Source organism: Entelurus aequoreus, linkage group LG06, assembly GCF_033978785.1.
Source record: "Entelurus aequoreus isolate RoL-2023_Sb linkage group LG06, RoL_Eaeq_v1.1, whole genome shotgun sequence".
Lineage (NCBI taxonomy): Eukaryota > Metazoa > Chordata > Actinopteri > Syngnathiformes > Syngnathidae > Entelurus > Entelurus aequoreus.
Window position 1 is genome coordinate 1,833,097 of NC_084736.1, and position 26,517 is coordinate 1,859,613.

Here is a 26,517-nt window from a genome sequence, read left to right on the forward strand (position 1 = left end):
CGATCGACGGCGCGACGAAGGACTTCACCCGATCATCGATGCGGTCGGCGGCTAGCGTCGGATAGTGCGTCTGCTATCCAAGTCAAAGTCCTCCTGGTTGTGTTGCTGCAGCCAGCCGCTAATACACCGATACCACCTACAGCTTTCTTCTTTGCAGTCTTCATTGTTCATTAAACAAATTGCAAAAGATTCACCAACACAGATGTCCAGAATACTGTGGAATTTTGAGATGAAAACAGAGCTTTTTGTATTGGATACAATGTGTCCGAATACTTCCGTTTCAACCATTGACGTCACGCGCATACGTCATCATACATAGACCTTTTCAAGCGGAAGTTTAGCGGGAAATGTAAAATGTCACTTTATAAGTTAACCCGGCCGTATTGGCATGTGTTGCAATGTTAAGATTTCATCATTGATATATAAACTATCAGACTGCGTGGTCGCTAGTAGTGGCTTTCAGTAGGCCTTTAATCCATTTTTGGGGGGAATTGAGGGGATTATTATGATGCTAGATCTGACCAATCTAAGTCTAAGACTAGATCTGACCAATCTAAGTCTATGACCATGAACTGTTAAAACCTAGTCAGATCAGAGGCAAATAGTCTTCGAAGACAAACCAACCAGTCTAGTTGCGATCGATTGAATGCCCTGAGACTACAATGACCTGGATGAATGAGAACATTCATACACAGTATATATATATATTGCTTACCTGACTGAAGTGGGGAATAGTTTCTGAGAGTAGACCATACACACCGAAATATTCCAGTCCAAGAAGAACTTCCCTGTCGTTAACAAGAGCCGTAATAGCAACAGCATTGTCTGCAATGGGAACAAGTGACAGATATGTGAGTGTAATATGTCCAAGCTAAGGCATAATTTCTGTGAAAAATGATGGAGTCACCTTGAGAGGAAGCCACGGTCAGGAGACTGAACAAGCCACATGCCAGGATGGTTCAAATCATATACTTTTTTCTTCCCAACAACTCCAAAAACCAGATGCACAGAAAGTGTGCAGGTATTACGCTTGCACCTCCTGGTACCCTGGCACCTCCAAAACCCTCAAATCTAAACTCCAAACATCTCAGAACAAGCTAGTCAGGTTACTTCTAGACCTCCACCCCAGATCACACCTCACTCCTACCCACTTCTCCAAAGTGGGCTGGCTCAGGGTGGAGGACAGAGTTAAACAACTTGCACTGAGCCTAGTCTATAAAATCCACTACACCTCCCTGATACCGAAGTACATGTCAAACTACTTCCTTAACGTAAATGACCGCCATAACCACAACACCAGGGGGAGCTCCACTAACCACGTTAAACCCAGATTCCCATCTAACAAAGGTCTTAACTCATTCTCCTTCTATGCCACATCAATGTGGAATGCACTCCCAACAGGTATAAAAGAAAGGGCATCTCTATCCTCCTTCAAAACCGCACTAAAAGAACACCTCCAGGCCACTTCCACCCTTGACTAACACCCTCCTAGATCATCCCACCTCCCCGGATTGTAAATAACCAAATGTAAATAATCAAATGTATATACTTGTTCTTATGCTATCTGAACTCACTATGTTCTCTGCTCGCTGTACATATCCTACCAAGTAAACACTGTACATATCCTACCAAGTAAACACTGTACATATCCTACCAAGTAAACACTGTACATATCCTACCAAGTAAACACTGTACATATCCTACCAAGTAAACACTGTACATATCCTACCAAGTAAACACTGTACATATCCTACCAAGTAAACACTGTACATATCCTACCAAGTAAACACTGTACATATCCTACCAAGTAAACACTGTACATATCCTACCAAGTAAACACTGTACATATCCTACCAAGTAAACACTGTACATATCCTACCAAGTAAACACTGTACATATCCTACCAAGTAAACACTGTACATATCCTACCAAGTAAACACTGTACATACCCTACCAAGTCACACCTACACTGTTTCAATGTCCATTTCTCTGATGATGCAATTGTTGATAACTGAAGTGCTGATATCAACCAAACCCTCCTCATCCCACCCCCCGGATTGTAAATAACTCAATGTATATACTCTGATGATTAACTTGTGTGATGACTGTATTATGCTGATAGTATATATCTGATAGTGTATATCTGATAGTATATATCTGATAGTATATATCTGATAGTGTATATCTGATAGTATATATCTGATAGTATATATCTGATAGTATATATCTGATAGTATATATTTGTACCATGAATTGATTATGTGGACCCCGACTTTAACAAGTTGAAAAACTTATTGGGGTGTTACCATTTAGTGGTCACTTGTACGGAATATGTACGGAATTGTGCAATCTACTAATAAAAGTTTCAATCAATCAATCAAAACATTTTTGTGATTCCAAACACAAATTGAACCAGGAAGATGCTCAATCCAAATGTTCTCACACAGGTGAGAAAAAGGAAATAAATGAGAGGATGTAAAATGAAATGTTTTACCACACCAGGAAAGTCAAGCAATAATTAAGTAAATCAGCAGCTTTCTTGTGGTTAAAAGCATTTTCATGGCTCCACTTTCGACTTCATTTCCCTCATGTTCCTCTAGCTGCGTAGTTCAAGAGAAGAACAAACGATTAAACACGAGAATAAATAATTTAGTGGATTGTGTATCAAAGCATAGAATGCAGTCCAAAGTATTCTCTGGGACTTCCTGTTTATTTAATGAGGCCATGGGGATTTTTTTTAAATCCACAATTGTAAAACAATTCAGCCATTTTCTCACACATTTTTTTATTGCATAAAAGTCTCGGGGCATACATATAAAACCATCACAACACAATCATCGTATTACAAAAGAGAGTAATAATTAATGAAATGGATTATACAGACCCAACAAATCACACATTTTAAAATGGTATAAGTTCAAATGATGTATAAAGTAAATAATATGCTTCCTGAAGTGGTCCAGAAGATGTTTCAGATGTGAACCAGTACATATGTATATCATATAAAGCTGCTAATCTATGGGATCATTAACAATTAGAAATATGTAATATTTCACACACCTATAAAAACACTATTATGAATAAGTCTAACATTTTATTATGAATATATATACACACAAAATATTTATTTTACTGTTTACTTTCACTTTTTCAAATTGTTCCATTCATTTTTTAATAAAAGTACACAATGTTGCATATTAATGCATGTACTTGACTGAAAAAAGCACTAATAAAAAGATGTAATCTATAAATGTAGAAGCATATTAAAAAGCGTGTTACACAAACAACAACAATGTCACACATGTTGTGTGTGCTGATGTTAGAAAGTCAACATTAAAGTCTTGACAGTTGATTTCAAATCCTGCAGTTTCATTTGCTGCTGCTGTTCTCACCAGCACACTTGTGTTTCTTACACTGGTACTCATAAGTGAATCTTTCACCACACACACTGCAGCTCAACACTCTCTCTCCTGGGTGTGTTCTCATGTGTGTTACAAGGTTGGATCGTTCACAAAAGCTTCTGTTGCAGATTGAACAGGAATGTGATTTTTCACCAGTATGTGTCCTCTTGTGTCTTTTCAAATGTCCCTTCCTTTTAAAAGATAAGCCACAGATTGAACAAGAAAACGGTTTTTCATCAGTGTGTGTTCCCATGTGCGGTTTCAAACATTCCTTCCTTGTAAAAGATAAGCCACAGATTGAACAAGAAAAGGGTTTTTCATCAGTGTGTGATCTCATGTGCACTTTCAAACGGTTACTTTCTACAAAACCTTTACCACAGACTGAACAGGAAAAAGGTTTTTCACCCGTGTGTGTTCTCGTGTGTCTTTTCAAATGGTTACTTTCTACAAAACCTTTACCACATATTGAACAGATAAAAGGTTTTTCACCAGTGTGTGTTCTCATGTGTCCTTTCAAATTGTTACTTGTAACAAAACCTTTACTACAGATTGAACAGATAAAAGGTCTTTCACCAGTGTGTCCTCTCATGTGTACTTTCAAATTGGTGTTTATAACAAAACCTTTACCACAGATTGAACAGGAAAAAGGTTTTTCATCAGTGTGTGTTTTCAGGTGCGCTTTCAAATCTTTACTTAGAACAAAACCTTTACTACAGATTGAACAATCAAAATATTTTTCTCCTGTGTGTCCTGCTGTGTGTTTTTTCAAATACGAACTGTGTGCAAAACCTTCACCACAGATTGAACAAGAAAAAGGTTTTTCTCCAGTGTGTATTCTCATGTGTACTTTTAAACTCTGACTTACTGTAAAACATTTACCACATTCTGAGCAGGAAAAGGGTTTTTCTCCAGTGTGTGTTCTCATGTGTCTGTTAAGCCCACTAGTGCAGTTGAAGGTTTTGTCACAGTGAGAACATGTGAAGTGAGTGTGACATGTTGCATCATCTTTAGAGTGTTCATCATCAGTGTCAGGAGAGTGTGACATTGTGTCCTCACTATCTGATAGTGGAGCGAACATCTTGTCTGCTTGTGATTCTCCATCAGCTTCTGTTGTCATGTGTTGTGTTGAGCTGCTGCCTCTCTTCTCCTCATCATCTTCACTCTTCACAGGGACACCAGTCACTGGGAACTCCAGCAGTCCTTCAATATGATCTCCCTCCTGACTAACGCTGTGTTCCTCCTCTTCCTCTTTTAGGTGGGGCGTCAGTGAGTCTTCCTCTTCCTTTTTCCAGGGAAGGGTCTGTGTAAAAGAGGAAAAGGATACCCCAGAGGGTCTGTGGTGTCTGCTCTTCCTCTTTGATGGATCCTCCTTCAACATCCTGAAGCTAAACTCCTGTTTTTCAGGCAGAAGTTGTTCTTCACAGACGTCTGCAGGACACAAAATGACAAACGTGCTTGAGAAATGTCCAGATTTGCTCAGTCACATGAGGCATTCAGTAAGTTCACATGTACTTCAAATAAGTTATTATATGAATTGGCCTGAAAACAAACACACTGCTCTTTACAACATTATTCACAGGAAAAGAAGACCAATTTTTACGAGTGGGCAACATGGCCTAAAATCTATATTGCCATAAATTCCCTTCCAGTTGAGTGCAGCTGGGATAGGCTCCAGCGCCCCCTGTGATTTTAATGTCAGTTACTGATGTATAAACTTGCAGAAAAGATTAGGTCGTTTACATTGTAAATCTGTATTCTGTATTGTTCTCTGTTATGGCGCCATCTTGTGGTCGAGTTCACTCACTGTGAGTGCTGTGGGTAACTTGAAAGTGTATTTCCTTTTGCTTCGTGCCTTGAACCCCAAGTAAGGTTTCTTCGTTTATCTCGCCAAGCAACGTTTGTAAGTGTAATCGGGGATTTCCACTGGATGTGGAACGGCGGCGTTCCGTTTTTTGTTTTCAAGTCAATGTGTCAGTTTCCACTGCCTGGCTTCTAGATTTAGTGGTCCACACAAAAAGGCGGTTCAATTGAGCTCAAATCTGCTCGTGTGGGACAGGAAGTCATGCACAAACACAAAATAAATGTTTCAGTTTACTTTCAAAGTCAAATAATATGTCTAAGGCGGATGGTATTCTACACTTTAAAAAGTCCTAATGGACATGAGGTCAACTTGTCAAAAGGTTTTCAGAACTAATTTCACCACCTTGACACAAATTAACGAAAAAATGCTGATTCTAAAAGGTCCAAAATTAAAGAATCATATAACAGGCACATCCCGGGCAGCTATATGGGGGCCTGTGTCAATTACCAGATGATACGAGGGCGGGGTTAGAAGGAGGTGAATAAGATGTATGTGTGTACAACGCTCGCCAGGGATGATGTTACTGTTGTGTTGTTGCTTGCGACAAAAAAATGTTGAAGTTGTCGTTCAGCAAGGCAAAACTGTCGTCTTTTCCACGAGTCAAGTCTGTGCCGTCACAGACACTTGCCTGTGGGAATTGATGGACGGCGAGGCTCGAGACGCGCCCGCAGTGTTTCCCTTCAGCAGCACTTACGAATGGCAGCACCGACTATTTGCTTCTGCTCCTCTGGAAGGACATAATAAACGGTTTTTGTTCAAGCGGAACTGGACTTTTTTTTTTGGAAATGTTGCCTATCGTTTACAATTATTATGAAAGCCACAACGACAGATGTATTTTTTTTAGCATTCAATCTAACATGACTTCCTGTCCCACACAAACAGATTTCAGGTCAATTGAGCGGCTGTGTGCAGTCGGTTGAAACATTGACTTGAATAATAATGTGTCTCCTACGGTTTCAAAGCAATGTAAACATTAAAAGTGAGCGTTGTATAAAGATGACTAGTTCCATCTCCAACATTAAAGCGAGTGTCGCTAACACAGGAAAACGGGTGGAGGAGAATTGCAAGTAGCCGAAACAAAAGATTGTGAATGACGGACAGGAGGCTCACTTTGTTTATGTACCGTATTTTTCGGACTATAGGGCGCACTTAAAATCCTTTCATCTTCTCAAAAATCAACAGTGCGCCTTATAACCCGGTGCACCTAATGTACGGAATAACTCTGGTGGTGCTTACTGACCTCAAAGAAATTGTATTTGGTACATGGTGTAATGATAAGTGTGACCAGTAGATGGTAGTCACACGAAAGAGATACGTGTAGACTGCAATATGACGCCAGTAAACAACACCAAGACGTTATATATTCCATTGAAAATAAAGAACATTACACACGGCGCTCAAAAATCTGTCAAAATGTTTTAGTATGACTTGGAAGCCGCACCGCTTGATGGATTGTTGGCCCATTACGGCTACCGTAGTCCGAGGTACAAGTATTATTATGGTGTGTGTAAAATGGTACCCATTAGCAGACATATTATCTGGTGTTTTGTTTCACAATATTATGCAAAACCAACTTTTCTTACCTTCTGGTACCTGCTGATCTGTATTTGAGATCTGCATAAGCCCTGAAAATGTGCGCATGTCCGCGCCGATGTCATAGTCGATAAGCCTATTCTTTTCCTCTATCTTCTTGTTATGTGACATTCATCCTTCACTGTTGCCATTTCTAATATAAAGTAGTGAAAAGTTCTAACCTATATCTGTCAGTAAACTCGCTATGGAAGCGCTAAAACATACCGGTGTAGTGAGTTTACATTATTCACCCAAGGAACTTTAGTTATGAGAGTTCCGGTCGGACAGTTTTCACGGGACACATTTCGGGCGTTGTTGTTGCACTAGTGAGCCACGGATGAGGAGATGCTGCTCCGTTATTGATTGAAGTAAAGTGTGAATGTCATTAAAACAGTTAGCGCCATCTTTTGACACTTCTTCCACTCCCGTCCTTGCACGCTACACCGCTACAACAAAGATGACGGGGAGAAGACGCTGTCGAAGGTGAGCCGCGTAAATAAGAGCGCCCACAAAACGGTGCATCCTGAAGACTGTCAGAAAGTGACTTGAAGATGATGTGTAAAACACAGGGGTGTAACGGTACACAAAAATTTCGGTTCTTTACTACATCGGTTTGGAGGTCACGGTTCGGTTCTTTTTCGGTACAGTAAGAAAACAACAAAATATAAATGTTTTGGTTATTTACCAAATTTGTAAACAATGGCTTTATCCTTTTAACATTGGGAACACTATAATAATTATGTTCACGTTAATCAACATTAAACTGCCGCAAGTTGTTGCTCAGATTAAATAAAATGATAAAACTTTTCTTCTACATATAAAAAGTGCAACAAACAGTTTCAAGTCAACTCATCATGCTTACTTTATTACAGCATTTGGGAAGCCTGTAGTTGATTTTTATCACACACACACACACACACACACACACACACACACACACACACACACACACACACACACACACACACACACACACACACACACACACACACACACCCCGCAAAATGAGCTAACGTTACGCTAAAAGCTAATTAGCCTTCACCTCAAGCCAGGACTGTGAGCGAGCTGAGCTGCAGTTTATTTCTAGAAGGTCAACGGGCTCATAGTGATGTTACTAGTAGTTGACTGGGAGGTGTTTATTTTAATTTGGGGAGAGTCCGCTGCCTGATGCTCACCTGCTAAACACCTATGCTAACCCCACCGCAGAAGCACTGACTCCATGCGCTCTGAATACGCACTGCTGATTGGCTGTTACCGCTCTGAATACGCACTGCTGATTGGCTGTTACCGCCATGGTTGTAACCAATCAGATGGTTGTGTGGGTGTGACAATGCTGGGTGCTGTGTAGAGTACTGACAGAGGCAGAGAGCAGAGCAGCTTGTTAAGACTTTAGCTTAGGCGGCTACTTCATATGTTCGTGTGGAAACTCGTTCGGTACACCTCCGAACCGAACCGGAACCCCCGTACCGAAACGGTTCAATACAAATACACGTACCGTTACACCCCTAGTAAAAGATCATCTATGCAACATTTTGAGCAAAGAACCACCATTACATGTTATGTAGACCACAAGGAAGTATTTTACATTTAGAAAATAATCATAGTAATATGACTCCTTTAATGCGCCTTATAATATATATATAAAAAAATAAAAATAAAACAGATATAGACCATTCATCGGCAGTACGCCTTATAATCCGGTGCGCCCTATGGTCCGAAAATACGGTAATATTTATGTATTTTTGCTCATTAGCGCATTCATTTCAAAAACGCATCACGTTTGCTTTTTTTTTTTAACAACATCACTGAATATTACACACTGCAGACTTAATGAAAGCCAACAAACATAATAAAACATCACTTACTGTACAAGGTCTGCTGTCACAAAGATGCAGACTGATAGAATGTTGTTATTTTCCCGTTTAGATAAAGAATGACTCATAATCGTCGCACGAAAAAGGGGGTGAAGCCAAGCGTGTTTTTGTGTCGTTTGCCATTGCCGGGTCTAAATTGGCTGTCAAGCGGTACCAACTTGTCAGGAGTAAGTCCTTGTCCTTCTACTATCCAGGTGAGAGGCACGATTCATGATCTGGAATAATCTTTCACCAGCACCGAGGTGAGGAAGGAGCTCACCAGCCGGTGATGTCAACATAGACACACAAGCTATAAATAGTTTGTCTGCGTTAGCACTTCTAGCAAGATCACTTATACTTGGTTGCTATTCAAGCCACAAAATGCAAATGGAATATTGTTGGCACTTTTTAGATGGTTATAGAGGACCTCCCATTGGTTCCTTTGCAGGTGGACTTTTATTTACATGTATGAGTTAGAATGTCATTTTTTTCTTTTAAATATCCATCGTCATGTCTTTTATGATGATTGTGAACGACAGAAAAAATTGCCCCCAAAAAGTGCAGTTCCCCTCTAAATTGCAATGATTAGATTTAAGACTTGAAGTGTATGAGCATGAAGGGATGAAGCCTACTTGGATGAGTCTTCTAAGACAAAGTGAAGAGTCCAGTTTGAATGCCCTGACAATAAAATGATGTGTGCTTACTTGGACTGTGATGAAGCTGTGAGGACTCACATTCTTTGTCTTCAATCTTCACAGAGACAACAGTCAGTGGAAACTTGCTGAGATCAGCCTCCTCCTGCCCTAGAAGACACTCTTCCTCCTGAGTGATCCAACATTCCTCCTCTTCCTCTTTCATGTGGGGGGGCTGTGGATCATCCTCTTCCTCTTTCATGTGGGGGGGCTGCTGGACGTCTGTTGGGTAAATAAGTAACTAAGATTTAGAGAGAATATAAATAGTTTTGGACTGACACTGTTAACACAATGACATTATTTGTGTTATTTTGTGTGTTGTGTTAAAATTGTGTAACAAAACCACCAATAAAAATGTGGGAATACCTACTTTTGTCCCAGCCACTAAAATGTATTCAAAAGTGAGTACAAAATCCAACTTGAAAATTCGACGGGGGGCAACAAAAGTTCCCCCCATCAAAAGTAAGTAAACTACGAGGCAGCGTTGTTTGAGGCATTCTTAACTTTACACTCACAGATGTAAAGTGTGTAAATATTTTATTCTGTATACAGTCTAGGACACCAATATGCAGTAACATATTATGTCATTTATATTCTATTTTCTCAAAATTATTAAGGACAAGTGGTAGAAAATGGATTATTTATCTACTTGTTCATTTACTGTTAATATCTGCTTAATTTCTGTTCTAACATGTTCTATCTACACTTCTGTTAAAACTTAATAATCACTTGTTCTTCTGTTGTTTGGATACTTTACATTAGTTTTGGATGATGCCACAAATGTGGGTATCAATCTGATACCAAGTAGTTACAGGACAATACATTGGTCATATTCAAAGTCCTCATGTGTCCAGGGACATATTTACTGACTTTATAAACATAATATAATTTTTTTTTTTTTTTAAATGAAAGAAGATGTTGTGATGCCAAAACATATTGATGTAATTAATCATAGAAGTAGTACTTTTTAGAGGCGGTAAAGTACCGAATATGATTAATTAGTATCGCGGTACTATACTAATACCGGTATACCGTGCAACACTAGTTCTTATAGTAGGATCGCCCCGCTGGTGGGTAAAAATACACTTAAGACTAACACAAGCACTCATTTAACCCCACTTTGACTACGGAGTTCATGTTTGGTACCTTGACGCCTTAAAAGCCCTGAAAAACAAACTCCAGACAGCCCAAAACAAAATGATTGGGCTTCTACTCAACCTTACTGGGGTTCAATCCCCACCTTCTACCATCCTAGTCACGTCCGTTGTGTCCTTGGGCAAGACACTTCACCCTTGGTCCTGATGGGTGCTGGTAGCACCTTGCATGGCAGCTCCCGCCATCAGTGTGTGAATGTGTGTGTGAATGTGTGTGTGAATGTGGAAATAGTGTCAAAGCGCTTTGAGTACCTTGAAGGTAGAAAAGCGCTATACAAGTATAACCCATTTATCATTTATTGTACAAATTACAATCGACCCAGATTTCACTCCAAAAAAAGGTTTCAATTTGTTTGCCTGCTATACCAACAAAATGTGGAACTCCTTACCAATAGCCATAAAGGAGTGTATAAATCCCTTACTTCCTTCAAAGCCGCTTTGAAAATACATTACAGGTTGCGGCTACTCGTAACTGAGAATAGACAAACCCTTTTGCTTGAATTTTATTTTTATTTTCTTGCAGTATTGTTGTCTTTTAAATGCTATTTTCTGTGTGAGTGAAGAAATATTTCAACTGAAACCATGTCAGGCTTTCTTGTAGCAGTGAATGTGTACCGTGATGAAAGTGTAGCCTTTCCTATGCAAACTTCTCAGAACTCCTTCAATCAATCACACATTGTTACAAACTGAGAGGAACATCAACCTCAAACTGTCTCGTTTTCATGAAGAATCTAAATGAAAGCATTGCATCATCCCATTGAAGAAAAGTGTTAATAATGACATATAAAGTTAGTAAAGATGTGAGAGTAAGAAGTCAACAAACCTGTTGTGTGTAACACAACTTGATGTTTCTTGAAAACAGCGTCCAGTAGTTGATGTTGTCGCTCCTTCTCCTCTTTTGTTGGACAAAGTTCCTCCTCATACTTTGCTATCGTTCTTTCGCACATTTTCACACAATCCCAACACTTTACACTTCCATTTGATCTCTACTTAGCGACGTGTTGATAACGTCCGCGTCTCTTTGTTAGCAGCTAACAAGCTAAGCTAGCACAAGACGCGATGAAGTGCGCTCAGACTAATGTATCCGGATACAAACAATGACTAACAATGTTTCCTCAACTACACGACATATATGCGTACATGTATGCACTAAATACAAATACAGAAACAATAATGGCCAATGGCCACGTTTAGGCCTTCTCCGTCAAACGCCATTTTGCGTTTTTACTCCTTCGTCTTCTTTGGACTTCCAGCAGACTCGTGAGATGTTGTGAGCTAGGGAATATACGAACTACACTACCCAGCATGCAACAGTAGTGACGAGCATGCGCGGTAGCCCCGTGAAGTATATATTTGTACCATGAATTGATTAATGTGGACCCCGACTTAAACAAGTTGAAAAACTTATTGGGGTGTTACCATTTAGTGGTCACTTGTACGGAATATGTACTGTACTGTGCAATCTACTAATAAAAGTCTCAATCAATCTCAGCGTCACTGGTGGACAAAATGGGACAAATTGTAGCGATATCTGTCATACTTGCATTCGTATCTGTGGAATAAGTTCTCTTTCATCTCCTTTCTAAAGAGTTCCACTTGAGTGTATTACTAAAAGATAATTGTGTTGAAGTTACGTTTGAGTCGGTTTTGTTTGCTTAGAAAATGACTTTTTTAACTTTAAAAAAAAAAAGTTTTGCTTGGTGATTTCTCCCATGATGCCTTGCGCTACCTGGCTTGGTTGTGTTCTATTCTATCAAAAGATGTCATTTTCGCTGAATTTTGGTTCAATCAAATGTAAGTTTTATTTAATCCATGATTTTGATGTTCTAGTAAACTAACAACATTATTCAAATCTATGTCCACGCTTTTTTTTTTTCAGAACTTAATTTCAACAACAATATGACACACAACTTAACATAAAAAACTGACCATCATTCAGAACAAAAACAATATGAACATAAAGATAAAAAATCTTCTACAGTTTTTTAAAATGTGTCAAAAACATCGACATAAGACTTTCCCGACAATAATCCAATATACTTAACAAAACTACTACAAAAAATGAAATCAATAACACTTAAAAGAAAATGTAACAAAAAACTCATGAAAGCACTATAATATATAATATAATATAATATATTATAATACATACATTACTTTTAGAACGTGAGAAGTGTTCATGTCCTTTTTGTTTATCTTTGTCATCATTTGTTCTTCTCAGTTCAGAATAGAACAAAAACAATTGGCTTATGTAGATTTGTGAATATGAACATTTTTTTAAATAGTTTTACAGTGTTTTGTAAGACTTTATGAAAATTCCTTTGTAGAAACAGAAAAAAAAAGTGTCACAAAGAACAACATGGCAAACATGAAAGTTGCTGCTTCCAAGTATGCAAAAGTCAACTATCTTTTTTTGCACACAACTTGAGTTCTGACAGAAATTGGCTGGTCTGTGGAAGACTTACTGAGATAACATGCTTCTTTTTGTGCTGTGTCACATTAGAATGCACCCGGAAAATACCCGAGTTGTACCTTTTTGTGTTATATCCCGCTTGTAAACGTTGTCTAAAACATTGTTTTGAACAGGCAGGATCAGAAGTCATTCATTATTCCTGTACTTCATTTCATGCACAATAAACAAGGAGAAAAAGTATTAATATTGGGGCATTATCATGCAGCATCCTCCCTTAAGGCGGGTCCACCCCGACAGCTGCAGCACTGATAAGACAGATAACATGTCCTCTTTTCCAGAGAACACACCAAATATGTCTTTTCATGAAACAATCTCTTGACATTATGTGACGTTAGAGCCTGGATTAAAAATCTGCGACTACTGTAGGCAGTAGGAATAAAATCAATATCACAATATATATTGCAGCCTCATGCGTTAAAGAAATACATCACATTAATATTATTTGCTATGTACATGACAATAGAACTATTATTAATCTACTTACTAATTTACTGTTAATATCTAGTTACTTTCTGTTGTAACTTTGGTCTATCTACACTTCTGATCAAACACTTATTCTTCTGTTTAATATCTTACATTAGTTTTGTCCGATACTACAAATGTGGGTATCGATGTGATACCATGTAGTTACAAGGGCAGAGTACTTTGTTAATGCTGGTACTTCAAATGTTGTAGATCACAGGTGTCAAACTCCAGATGTGGCCCGCAAACACCTGGAAATGATATGTGTCAATAAAATATTTTCTCACTAAATGTCATGGATTTTTTTTCATTTTGAAAGAAAAAATATATGTACTGCTTGAAATTGCATAGCTTTTAAACTTTAATAGTATCCAATATTGCAACTAAATATTACAGTATATTATCATACTTTCCAAACATGTTTTTGTCGAAATAAAAAGACTTAACTTTACAGCAAACTACCCATCAAATTCATCAAAATGACAATTACATTGTTCTTTACAGCGTATTATTGTACATTGACAAAAACTACTACTGTTTTTTCTGTTAAGATACTGTTGACTGAGCTGCCAGTTTTTGACTGTAAAATCTTGGGTTGTTGCTTTTAACGGTGTATTACTGTAAATGGAAGGACGGTACATTTGTTTTTACAGTAGAAAAACTGGCAGCTAAGTTGGCAGAATAAAAAAAGAACTTGTACAGTTTTTCCATGAACAATATCATGTTGTAAAAACAATGTCAATTTAATAGTACAATTCTGGCAACCAAGCTGCCAGCTTTTTCCCTAAAAACCCCCACCATAAAAAAGTGGTACTGCTTTTCCTTTTACCGTAAAATGTTGTAACCCACCCCACTATATTTTACAGTAAATGTAGAGTTTTTACTGTAAAATCGACAGTCTACTTAAAACAATTGATATCAATTCAAAGATTATTGACTGCTACAAGCGGCCATGCCATGAAAACCACTTTGACATCCCTGCTCTAGATCATTGAATTATTACATTTTTTAATCACAATTATAATCAGACAAAAACACAGGATGGCGGTGTAACAGTAACAATGAAATTAGGAAATTGAGTCCTATTTTCGCTCAGATTTAAATTATTTATGTCTTGGGATTTATTTACTGAGTTTGTAAACACTAACAAAAACAACAAAATATTTTTTGATACTAAAAAAATATCAATCTAACCACTGTGGTATCGACCTGATACTATACTACTTGGTATCATTACTGTCGATATTTGTATTCATTTGCCCACCTTTGTTTACATTCAAGCACACTAGCTCGCAGTTAGCAGTTAACATATCGTCCTACTATAAATGGGTTATACTTGTATAGCGCTTTTCTACCTTCAAGGTACTTTGACACTATTTCCACATTCACACACACATTCACACACACATTCACACACACATTCACACACACATTCACACACACATTCACACACACAATCACACACACATTCACAGACTGATGGCGGGAGCTGCCATGCAAGGCCCAAACCACGACCCATCAGGAGCAAGGGTGAAGTGTCTTGCTCAAGGACACAACGGACGTGGCGAGGTTGGTAGAAGGTGGGGATCGAACCAGGAACCCTCAGGTTGCTAGCACGGCCACTCTCCCAACTGCGCCACGCCGTCCCCAAACATGCTACTATGTAGCATGTTTAGCTATCCCCTCGTCTTCCAGTGATAATAATACTTGTAGGGAATTTCCTTTATTTTCCGCTGTGTAGGTGATGATTACTGACTTAGAAGTGGCTTTGCACTGTGGAGGGACGTTAGCTGCTAGCAAGAATGCTATATTGAGTTAAGGACGCGTCCATTCGCTTGTCGCAATTTTGCATGACATAGCTAGAATGTGTCATTATGATATAACAATATTTATATTGCATATCACACAACTCTAGTACCAGACAATCTCACTTTCAGTGAGTGTTGGCAGCAAAAACCTTTTTTTTTTTTACAGTATTTCTTTCATTTGCCTTTGTTGTCCTCAAGCAGAAGACTTTATTTTAACATTGTATTACGCACATAGTATTTGGTGCTGTGCACTGTGCTGGATAATGTCATATCAATTTGCATGCTTGGCCATTACGCATGTGTATGTCATTTTTTTAATAGGCTAAAAAAAACCTGACACATATTTAAAGACAAATATTTTGGTTATTATTTGATGTGTAATGGTACATGTGTTGGGATTTCTATGTACGGTGAGCTAATGGTTATTGTGACCACACAATATATGGCTTCATATTTAAGAGCCTGTAGATTCAATGTGCACAATTGAATATCTTTGCTTATGTGTTTGTATAAGTTTAGATTGGAGTAGTACACACGTGACAAACTCAGGGCCCGGGGGCCACACAAAAGCATGGAAATATGTGTAAATAAAATACCTTATCTTTTGTTAATAAATGTATTACAAAAATAAATGTACTGTGTACAATCAATCAATCAATGTATATTTACACTTGAATCATCTCTAATCATAAAACAAAATATTACATTACCGTTCAAAAGTTTGGGGTCACCCAAACAATTTAGTGTAATAGCCTTCATTTCTAAGAACAAGAATAGACTGTGGAGTTTCAGATGAAAGTTCTCTTTTTCTGGCCATTTTGAGCGTTTAATTGAGCCCACAAATGTGATGCTCCAGAAACTCAATCTGCTCAAAGGAAGGTCAGTTTTGTAGCTTCTGTAACGAGCTAAAGTGTTTTCAGATGTGTGAACATGATTGCACAAGGGTTTTCTAATCATCAATTAGCCTTCTGAGCACATTGTACCATTAGAACACTGGAGTGATAGTTGCTGGAAATGGGCCTCTATACACCTATGTAGATATTGCACCAAAAAGCAGACATTTGCAGCTAGAATAGTCATTTAGCACATTAGCAATGTATAGAGTGTATTTCTGTAAAGTTAAGACTAGTTTAAAGTTATCTTCATTGAAAAGTACAGTGCTTTTCCTTCAAAAATAAGGACATTTACATGTGACCCCAAACTTTTGAACGCTAGTGTATATCATCATACATTTCAAGACAATGTTATTGTTCAAATAAATATCCGCTTGACTTATGATTTCAAAACAAGTAATCCGACAAACTATTCACTTAAAAATTTTACAGTAATTTTTTTTTTTTTTACAGTAAAATCCACTTTCAATATAGAGTAAAATAATACACTATAAAACACAACAACTGTAGATTTTACAGTATGAAAAACTTTGTAAGTAAAAAAAACAGTGGTACCGTTTTTCCTTTCCATTTATTCCATGTATTTTTTTATTTTATATGCTGTAAAAAAAAAAGAAACTGCAAATATTACGGTACAATTGTGGCAACTGATCTGCCAGTTTTATACTGTACAATCTAAAGATTTGGTAAAAAAGACAATTATACACATGTTTTATATATACACATTAATATTCATACTGTATATTATTCACTGTTCTAAGCAACCATAACTGCCCTCAATGAAAAGCAGTTTGACACACCTGGAGTATTACATGTCTTAATGGGGAAAGACGTTAATGTGTTTTGTATTCATGTTAGCATTTAAGCTAGGTAACGATTAGCGTTGTCAGCTTTCGTATTAAAGGCCTACTGAAATGAATTTTTTTTATTTACACGGGGATAGCAGATCCATTCTATGTACTTGATCATTTCGCGATATTGCCATATTTTTGCTGAAAGGATTTAGTAGAGAACATCGATGATAAAGTTCGCAACTTTTGGTCGCTGATAAAAAAAAGCCTTGCCTGTACAGGAAGTAGCGTGACGTCACAGGTTGAAAAGCTCCTCACATTTCCACATTGTTTACACCAGCAGCGAGAGCAATCCGGACCGAGAAAGCAACGATTACCCCATTAATTTGAGCCAGGATGAAAGATGCGTGGATGAGGAACGTGAGAGTGAAGGACTAGAGTGCAGTGCAGGACGTATCTTTTTTCGCTCTGACCGTAACTTAGGTACAAGCTGGCTTATTGGATTCCACACTCTCTCCTTTTTCTATTGTGGATCACGGATTTGTATTTTAAACCACCTGGGATACTATATCCTCTTGAAAATGAGAGTCGAGAACGCCAAATGGACATTCACAGTGACTTTTATCTCCACGACAATACATCGGCGAAGCACTTTAGCTACGGAGCTAACGTGATAGCATTGGGCTTAACTGCAGATAGAAACAAAAGAAATAAATCCCTGACTGGAAGGATAGTGTTGCGTTGACCAGCATTCCTCCAATGGGGAATTCAAATTGCTAGTCTCTCCCAGATTCTTTTTATGGCAATAAGCTGATGTTATATTCAATCAACAGGCAGTAGTTGGTATTTTGTGGTTTATTCTCCAAGCTTAGAGGACAAACGTGAGACCAATCTAGCACACCAGCGTTCCCCAGCCCGGTCCAGATCGGTCTCCTCTCCAACTCACGGAAGTGCTGTGATTTTCTCCTTCCTCCCCCTCCCCACCTGCTGTTTCCCCAGTCTAGCTGTGCTCCTTATCTTAGGAATGTAATGGCAGTCTCAACAAAGAGAATAAACAGCGCTCTGACTCTAACCAAGGACACTCGAATCCAAGCACTTTGTACCACACGAGACATTAGCTGATGTAAATATGACTATAGGAGTTTTTAGAAAGAAGTAACACTTAAATATGGATATGATTCTGATCTGCGTCCCACAAGTGACAGAAGATCAACAATACTATTAAACCATGGACATGAAACTACACGGTTAACCCTTTCCAGCCTGGCGAAGCTTAACAATGCTGTTGCCAACGATGCCATTGAAGCTAACTTAGCAACGGGACCTCACAGAGCTATGCTAAAAACATTAGCTATCCACCTACGCCAGCCAGCCCTCATCTGCTCATCAACACCCGTGCTCACCTGCATTCCAGCGATCGACGGAAGGACGAAGGACTTCACCCGATCATAGATGCGGTCGGCGGCTAGCGTCGGATAGCGCATCTGCTATCCAAGTCAAAGTCCTCCTGGTTGTGTTGCTGCAGCCAGCCGCTAATACACCGATCCCACCTACAGCTTTCTTCTTTGCAGTCTCCATTGTTCATTAAACAAATTGCAAAAGATTCACCAACACAGATGTCCAGAATACTGTGGAATTTTGCAATGAAAACAGAGCTTTTTGCATTGGATACAATGTGTCCCAATACTTCCGCTTCAACCATTGACGTCACGCGCATACGTCATCATACATACGTCATCATACATACGTCATCATACATACGTCATCATACATAGACCTTTTCAACTGGAAGTTTAGCGGGAAATGTAAAATGTCACTTTATAAGTTAACCCGGCTGTATTGGCATGTGTTGCAATGTTAAGATGTCATCATTGATATATAAACTATCAGACTGCGTGGTCGCTAGTAGTGGCTTTCAGTAGGACTTTAAGGAAATGAGCAGTATCAGGAGTCTGTGACGGTAATACTAACTGTCGGTAGTTTTATCATTAATATCAGTAATCGTTAGAGATACAGACATGTGCCAAATTCCCATGTGGTACACGTTATGTTTACTCAGCAACTAAACACAAGCGTCCGCCGAAGAAAGAAAATGTAGCGGAGAAGCAAGCATGCAGGGCACTTCCACAAGCCAGGCGAGTGTGCAATAAAGCCACCATAAAAAGACAAGGCCTTTGACGATTAAAAATGGGCATTAACTGGGCTTTTATTTGGTGTCATTGTTTTGCATACTATTTTCAGTACAGCATCACAATCTATTCTATTTATTATTTTCTATTCATGATATATTCCTAATAACCTGCGCTATTTAGAAGCTGCTCTATTTCTATCACATTCTGTTTCAATGATGTACATACTATTGTGGTGCCCATTGGGTTACACCTGGGACCTTGGGTACTACATTTAGTACCATCTAATGTGCTGGTAAGGCAAAGTTCTTTGATTTGTTATTCAATAACTGCACCTGGGGATAGGCCCCTCCCACCTCCAAAGACATGCACCTGGGGATAGGCCCCTCCCACCTCCAAAGACATGCACCTGTTGATTGGCAACACTAAATGCTCCCTAGTGTGTGAATGTGTTGGCTCTGTGATGAGGTGGCGACTTGAAAAAAAAGTCAAACATAATTAAAAAACACACGAGTTCCAATTATGCACGTACAGTATATAGAAATATTGCACACTAAATGATTGCTCTATATACAAATAAAAAACACTATCCAACATCTATTTTGAGGTATGTTTATCTTATTTATTATATAATCAACTTAAGAGCGTCTCCATACTCTGTCTTCTTTGCACTATGACTAGACAGGACTGCACGCTTGTGGAGGTGGGCTGCATGCTTCCGCACCTCTCCTTTTACGGGGGTGGTATAGCTTGTGAAGGCACCCTGCATGTTTGAATACTTCTTCGCCTTTTGTGAACGCTTGTAGTTGATTGGCTGGAAAATGCACGACGCAACAAACGCTTCCTGTCTTTCACTTTGAATGCCTAACATCAGGGCCACCCTAAACACATAACGTGCTGTGCATGTCAAATGTAAGTTCATGAAGGAAATGTTCCTGCTTGATCAGGCCACTCTAAACACATAACGTGCTGTGCATGTCAAATGTAAGTTCATGAAAGAAATGTTCCTGCTTGATCAGGCCACTCTAAACACATAACGTGTTGTGCATGTCAAATGTAAGTTCATGAAGGAAATGTTCCTGCTTGATCAGGCCACTCTAAACACATAACGTGCTGTGCATGTCAAATGTAAGTTCATGAAAGAAATGTTCCTGCTTGATCAGGCCACTCTAAACACATAACGTGCTGTGCATGTCAAATGTAAGTTCATGAAGGAAATGTTCCTGCTTGATCAGGGCCACCCTAAACACATAACGTGCTGTGCATGTCAAATGTAAGTTCATGAAGGAAATGTTCCTGCTTAATCAGGCCACCCTAAACACATAACGTGCTGTGCATGTCAAATGTAAGTTCATGAAGGAAATGTTCCTGCTTGATCAGGGCCACTCTAAACATATAACGTGCTGTGCATGTCAAATGTAAGTTCATGAAGGAAATGTTCCTGCTTGATCAGGGCCACTCTAAACACATAACGTGCTGTGCATGTCAAATGTAAGTTCATGAAATAAATGTTCCTGCTTGATCAGGGCCACTCTAAACACATAACGTGCTGTGCATGTCAAATGTAAGTTCATGAAGGAAATGTTCCTGCTTGATCAGGCCACCCTAAACACATAACGTGCTGTGCATGTCAAATGTAAGTTCATGAAGGAAATGTTCCTGCTTGATCAGGGCCACTCTAAACACATAACGTGCTGTGCATGTCAAATGTAAGTTCATGAAGGAAATGTTCCTGCTTGATCAGGGCCACCCTAAACACATAACGTGCTGTGCATGTCAAATGTAAGTTCATGAAGGAAATGTTCCTGCTTGATCAGGGCCACTCTAAACACATAGCGTGCTGTGCATGTCAAATGTAAGTTCATGAAGGAAATGTTCCTGCTTGATCAGGCCACCCTAAACACATAACGTGCTGTGCATGTCAAATGTAAGTTCATGAAGGAAATGTTCCTGCTTGATCAGGGCCACTCTAAACACATAACGTGCTGTGCATGTCAAATGTAAGTTCATGAAGGAAATGTTCCTGCTTGATCAGGGCCACTCTAAACACATAACGTGCTGTGCATGTCAAATGTAAGTTCATGAAGGAAATGTTCCTGCTTCATCAGGGCCACTCTAAACACATAACGTGCTGTGCATGTCAAATGTAAGTTCATGAAGGAAATGTTCCTGCTTGATCAGGGCCACTCTAAACACATAACGTGCTGTGCATGTCAAATGTAAGTTCATGAAGGAAATGTTCCTGCTTGATCAGGGCCACTCTAAACACATAACGTGCTGTGCATGTCAAATGTAAGTTCATGAAGGAAATGTTCCTGCTTGATCAGGGCCACTCTAAACACATAACGTGCTGTGCATGTCAAATGTAAGTTCATGAAGGAAATGTTCCTGCTTGATCAGGGCCACTCTAAACACATAACGTGCTGTGCATGTCAAATGTAAGTTCATGAAGGAAATGTTCCTGCTTGATCAGGGCCACCCTAAACACATAACGTGCTGTGCATGTCTAATGTAAGTTCATGAAGGAAATGTTCCTGCTTCATCAGGCCACCCTAAACACATAACGTGCTGTGCATGTCAAATGTAAGTTCATGAAGGAAATGTTCCTGCTTGATCAGGGCCACTCTAAACACATAACGTGCTGTGCATGTCAAATGTAAGTTCATGAAGGAAATGTTCCTGCTTGATCAGGGCCACCCTAAACACATAACGTGCTGTGCATGTCTAATGTAAGTTCATGAAGGAAATGTTCCTGCTTCATCAGGCCACCCTAAACACATAACGTGCTGTGCATGTCTAATGTAAGTTCATGAAGGAAATGTTCCTGCTTCATCAGGCCACCCTAAACACATAACGTGCTGTGCATGTCTAATGTAAGTTCATGAAGGAAATGTTCCTGCTTGATCAGGGCCACCCTAAACACATAACGTGCTGTGCATGTCAAATGTAAGTTCATGAAGGAAATGTTCCTGCTTGATCAGGGCCACTCTAAACACATAACGTGCTGTGCATGTCAAATGTAAGTTCATGAAGGAAATGTTCCTGCTTCATCAGGGCCACTCTAAACACATAACGCTCCATCACTGACAATGTCATGGCAGATTTTGCCAACAAATGCGTCCAGCACGAAGTTTGTTTTGCAAAGCAAGAAGTTGTGAGTTTAAGTCTCAGTTGAAATTGAGGCAGCAATGTTTATAATTGTATGTTTTAAAGACCTTAAATTGTTTTGTTTTTTACGCACCAAAAAATATTGAACAACTTCTTTGCCATGAATTAGTTTTAGTACAAAACGTGCATCAAATGGAATTCAAGCTTGATTTAAAAATGTATGAAAACTGTTTCACAAAAATAGAAGTGGGAATTAAAAAGTGTTTTTTTGTTTTGGGCCTCAATTTAGCTCTGAGTACTGTTGAAAAAAGAAAATATATGAATGGAATGAGCATTGCACCTGTAATATCTGAATACTGGTTAAATATAACAGTGATCTCTTGCTGTATCTTCTTATTCTCTGGCAGACCAGGTGCGTATGAGCAGTGTTAAGAAGCAGACCTAACAGGTCGTGTCAAATGTATTAATAATAAATAAATAATAATAAATGTATTGTGGTTTGACTGAAATGGTTATATTTGTTACTTGCTGCTCACGCAGTTAGCATTGATGAAGGTAAAGGTGAACATCGTCATGAAATCATGCTAGCAGTGTAAGTTTGTGGGCGTCATTGTAAAAGTAAAGTAAAGATGTGATGTAAGGGTGGGTGTGAGGCACAATGCTTTATCTCTATGGAGGCGTGTAGCGGCCTATCTTCTCAGAGGGTGTGACCTCCCTTGGCTTTTTGTCTTCTATAAAAAGCCCCCTTCAGCGTCTCGTAGCATCACAGCACTCAACAGCCGCCAAGATGACCAGTCTCACTCCCAAGGACAAAGCCGCCGTCAAGGCCTTCTGGGGCAAAGTTTCCGGAAAGTCTCAGGAAATCGGCATGGATGCTCTGTCCAGGTCTGTGTGGACCCCTTCCAGTCCATCACTTTGGACATCGCTCCTTTTTGACTTTGCTTCTTTCCCCGCAGGTTGCTGGTCGTGTACCCTCAGACCAAGACCTACTTCGCCCACTGGAAGGACTTGAGCCCCGGCTCCGCCCCCATTAAGAAGCACGGCATCACCATCATGGCCGGCGTGGGCAACGCTGTAGGCATGATAGACGACCTGAAGGGAGGTCTTCTCAGCCTCAGCGAGCTCCACGCCTTCACCCTGAGAGTGGACCCCGCCAACTTCAAGGTCAGACTAGTTGCTCACTGGGAGATGTTTCAGACTAGTTGCTCACTGGGAGATGTTTCAGACAAGTTGCTCACTGGGAGATGTTTCAGGCTAGTTGCTCACTGGGAGATGTTTCAGACAAGTTGCTCACTGGGAGATGTTTCAGACTAGTTGCTCACTGGGAGATGTTTCAGGCTAGTTGCTCACTGGGAGATGTTTCAGACAAGTTGCTCACTGGGAGATGTTTCAGACAAGTTGCTCACTGGGAGATGTTTCAGACAAGTTGCTCACTGGGAGATGTTTCAGACTAGTTGCTCACTGGGAGATGATTCAGACAAGTTGCTCACTTGGAGATGTTTCAGACAAGTTGCTCACTGGGAGATGTTTCAGGCTAGTTGCTCACTGGGAGATGTTTCAGACAAGTTGCTCACTGGGAGATGTTTCAGGCTAGTTGCTCACTGGGAGATGTTTCAGACTAGTTGCTCACTGGGAGATGATTCAGACAAGTTGCTCACTGGGAGATGTTTCAGACTAGTTGCTCACTGGGAGATGTTTCAGACTAGTTGCTCACTGGGAGATGTTTCAGACTAGTTGCTCACTGGGAGATGTTTCAGACTAGTTGCTCACTGGGAGATGATTCAGACAAGTTGCTCACTGGGAGATGTTTCAGGCAAGTTGCTCACTGGGAGATGTTTCAGGCTAGTTGCTCACTGGGAGATGTTTCAGACAAGTTGCTCACTGGGAGATGTTTCAGGCTAGTTGCTCACTGGGAGATGTTTCAGACAAGTTGCTCACTGGGAGATGTTTCAGACAAGTTGCTCACTGGGAGATGTTTCAGGCTAGTTGCTCACTGGGAGATGTTTCAGACTAGTTGCTCACTGGGAGATGATTCAGACAAGTTGCTCACTGGGAGATGTTTCAGACTAGTTGCTCACTGGGAGATGTTTCAGACTAGTTGCTCACTGGGAGATGTTTCAGACTAGTTGCTCACTGGGAGATGTTTCAGACTAGTTGCTCACTGGGAGATGATTCAGACAAGTTGCTCACTGGGAGATGTTTCAGACAAGTTGCTCACTGGGAGATGTTTCAGGCTAGTTGCTCACTGGGAGATGTTTCAGACAAGTTGCTCACTGGGAGATGTTTCAGGCTAGTTGCTCACTGGGAGATGTTTCAGACTAGTTGCTCACTGGGAGATGATTCAGACAAGTTGCTCACTGGGAGATGTTTCAGACTAGTTGCTCACTGGGAGATGTTTCAGACTAGTTGCTCACTGGGAGATGTTTCAGACTAGTTGCTCACTGGGAGATGATTCAGACAAGTTGCTCACTGGGAGATGTTTCAGACAAGTTGCTCACTGGGAGATGTTTCAGGCTAGTTGCTCACTGGGAGATGTTTCAGACAAGTTGCTCACTGGGAGATGTTTCAGACAAGTTGCTCACTGGGAGATGTTTCAGACAAGTTGCTCACTGGGAGATGTTTCAGACAAGTTGCTCACTGGGAGATGTTTCAGACAAGTTGCTCACTGGGAGATGTTTCAGACATTCTGATGTAGCTAAATGATCCAAAATATTGATATCACCGTGTCAGCCAGAGCAGGAGCATTTTTATTGAGGGCCGCATGGCAGGAATGGCTACTTTCAGAGGGCCGTTTTTTTAAAATTCATTTTCATTATGCATGCGGGTATTAACCTGTGATTAATTATGATTAATCCAAATGCATATGCTTTTTTTTGTATAAATTGCTTTAAAATCATAAATAAAAGGTGACAGGCAGATATTTAACTATTTGTTTTTATCTCCCAAAAATAGTTTTGCAATACAATATAATTGGCATGATCAGATAATATTAAAGTTTAAAGTTTTTCTGTTTGCATTTAGTAAAACAAACAAATAAGTATTTTATTTAAACCTTTTTTTCTCAGGCTTTCGCAGGCCCCCGGGGCCTTGAGTTTGACAGCTGTGAGCTACAGCAAGAAATAATATTCTCTATACACAATATACATATTGTAATGGTGCATATGCACATAATGGGGTGAAAATGCTGTATATTTTTCATGTTAAATGGGCAAATAGAATCATTCAAATAATGAAATCCAACAAAAAGCCACAACAAAAAATAGTCAGCTTTAGTTTCTAAGATTTTGGTATAAAAATGTCTTTCCAGTTTATTAATGCCTCTGCTGCTGTTCAGTGTTTCAAAATAAAAGTGGGCCAACTCTCCCACGTCCTGTCCAAAAAGGCGGATGTTCTTATGGCTTTATCCTCTCCTTTTGCAGATTTTCACCCACTGCATCCTTGTGGTGTTGGCCATCATGTTCCCCAACGACTTCACCCCCGAGGCGCACGTGGCCATGGACAAGTTCCTGGCCGCTTTGTCTCTGGCCCTGGCTGAGAAGTACAGATAAAGCCGCAGAGAGCGTGGCAGCAGGCAGCGGCATGTCTTTAACATATGCTTGTCATCAATAAAAGCATGGGCGCAAACAATTGACTGCTTTTCTTTCATTATTTTCTACTTATTTTACACAACACAAAGTGGCAAAAATGTGCATATTTGCACAAAGGGCTTGAAAAGTAACAATGTGATGTCATCAGATAATGACTCAATCTCGACTATGTATCACAATTCAAATAATAATACAGTTATGATGATATTACAACAAACTAGCCCATTTAAAGCAATACTATGTCATATTGTCATTTTTGGCAGAAATGTATGTCTTCGACTTGTTGAAAACTTTAAAAAAATATGGTGGAAGCTCATTTTGTTTGAATGCATTTGTCTGTTCCAGTGTCAACCTTTTTACTGGCAGTGTTTGAAGACCCATTGAAATATTCTTAACTGTCATACAAGTGTGGAACCCACTACAGGCTTGTGCAATATATGATAGACATGGCCATAGACACTTACATCATGTGTTGTCTGCAATTGTACGGAATATGTACTTCACTGTGCAACCTACTAATAAAAGTCTCAATCAATCAATCAATTATAACACTTATATAAGACTTTTAAAGTCATTTTGATAGTAGGCTAATATAGCTAATATAGACACTTACATCATGTGTTGTCTTCATTATAACACTTATATAAGACTTTTAAAGTCATTTTGATAGTAGGCTAATATAGACACTTACATCATGTGTTGTCTTCATTATAACACTTATATAAGACTTTTA

General features: G+C 39.4%; 2 protein-coding genes across 3 annotated transcripts; one reads left to right on the top strand and one right to left on the bottom strand.

Moving 5' to 3' along the window:
• Positions 1 to 2,764: 2,764 nt before the first annotated feature.
• On the bottom strand, positions 2,765 to 11,864 carry LOC133651723 (gastrula zinc finger protein XlCGF57.1-like). Of its 2 annotated transcripts, none has more exons than XM_062049791.1 (3): positions 11,357 to 11,864; positions 9,422 to 9,601; positions 2,765 to 4,829 (listed from the first exon to the last, which is right to left on the bottom strand). In XM_062049791.1, exons 1-3 carry the CDS (start codon positions 11,478 to 11,480, stop codon positions 3,370 to 3,372), a joined length of 1,764 nt encoding a protein of 587 aa, XP_061905775.1. In that variant the 5' UTR covers positions 11,481 to 11,864; the 3' UTR covers positions 2,765 to 3,369. The 2 variants fall into 2 exon arrangements, with proteins under 2 accessions (XP_061905775.1, XP_061905774.1); XM_062049790.1 differs by having other exon boundaries at positions 9,392 to 9,601; positions 11,357 to 11,862.
• Positions 11,865 to 22,928: 11,064 nt separating this feature from the next.
• LOC133651731 (hemoglobin embryonic subunit alpha-like) lies at positions 22,929 to 25,824 on the top strand. The gene is made up of 3 exons (XM_062049803.1): positions 22,929 to 23,082; positions 23,154 to 23,361; positions 25,617 to 25,824. Exons 1-3 carry the CDS (start codon positions 22,985 to 22,987, stop codon positions 25,743 to 25,745), a joined length of 435 nt encoding a protein of 144 aa, XP_061905787.1. The 5' UTR covers positions 22,929 to 22,984; the 3' UTR covers positions 25,746 to 25,824.
• Positions 25,825 to 26,517: the final 693 nt, after the last annotated feature.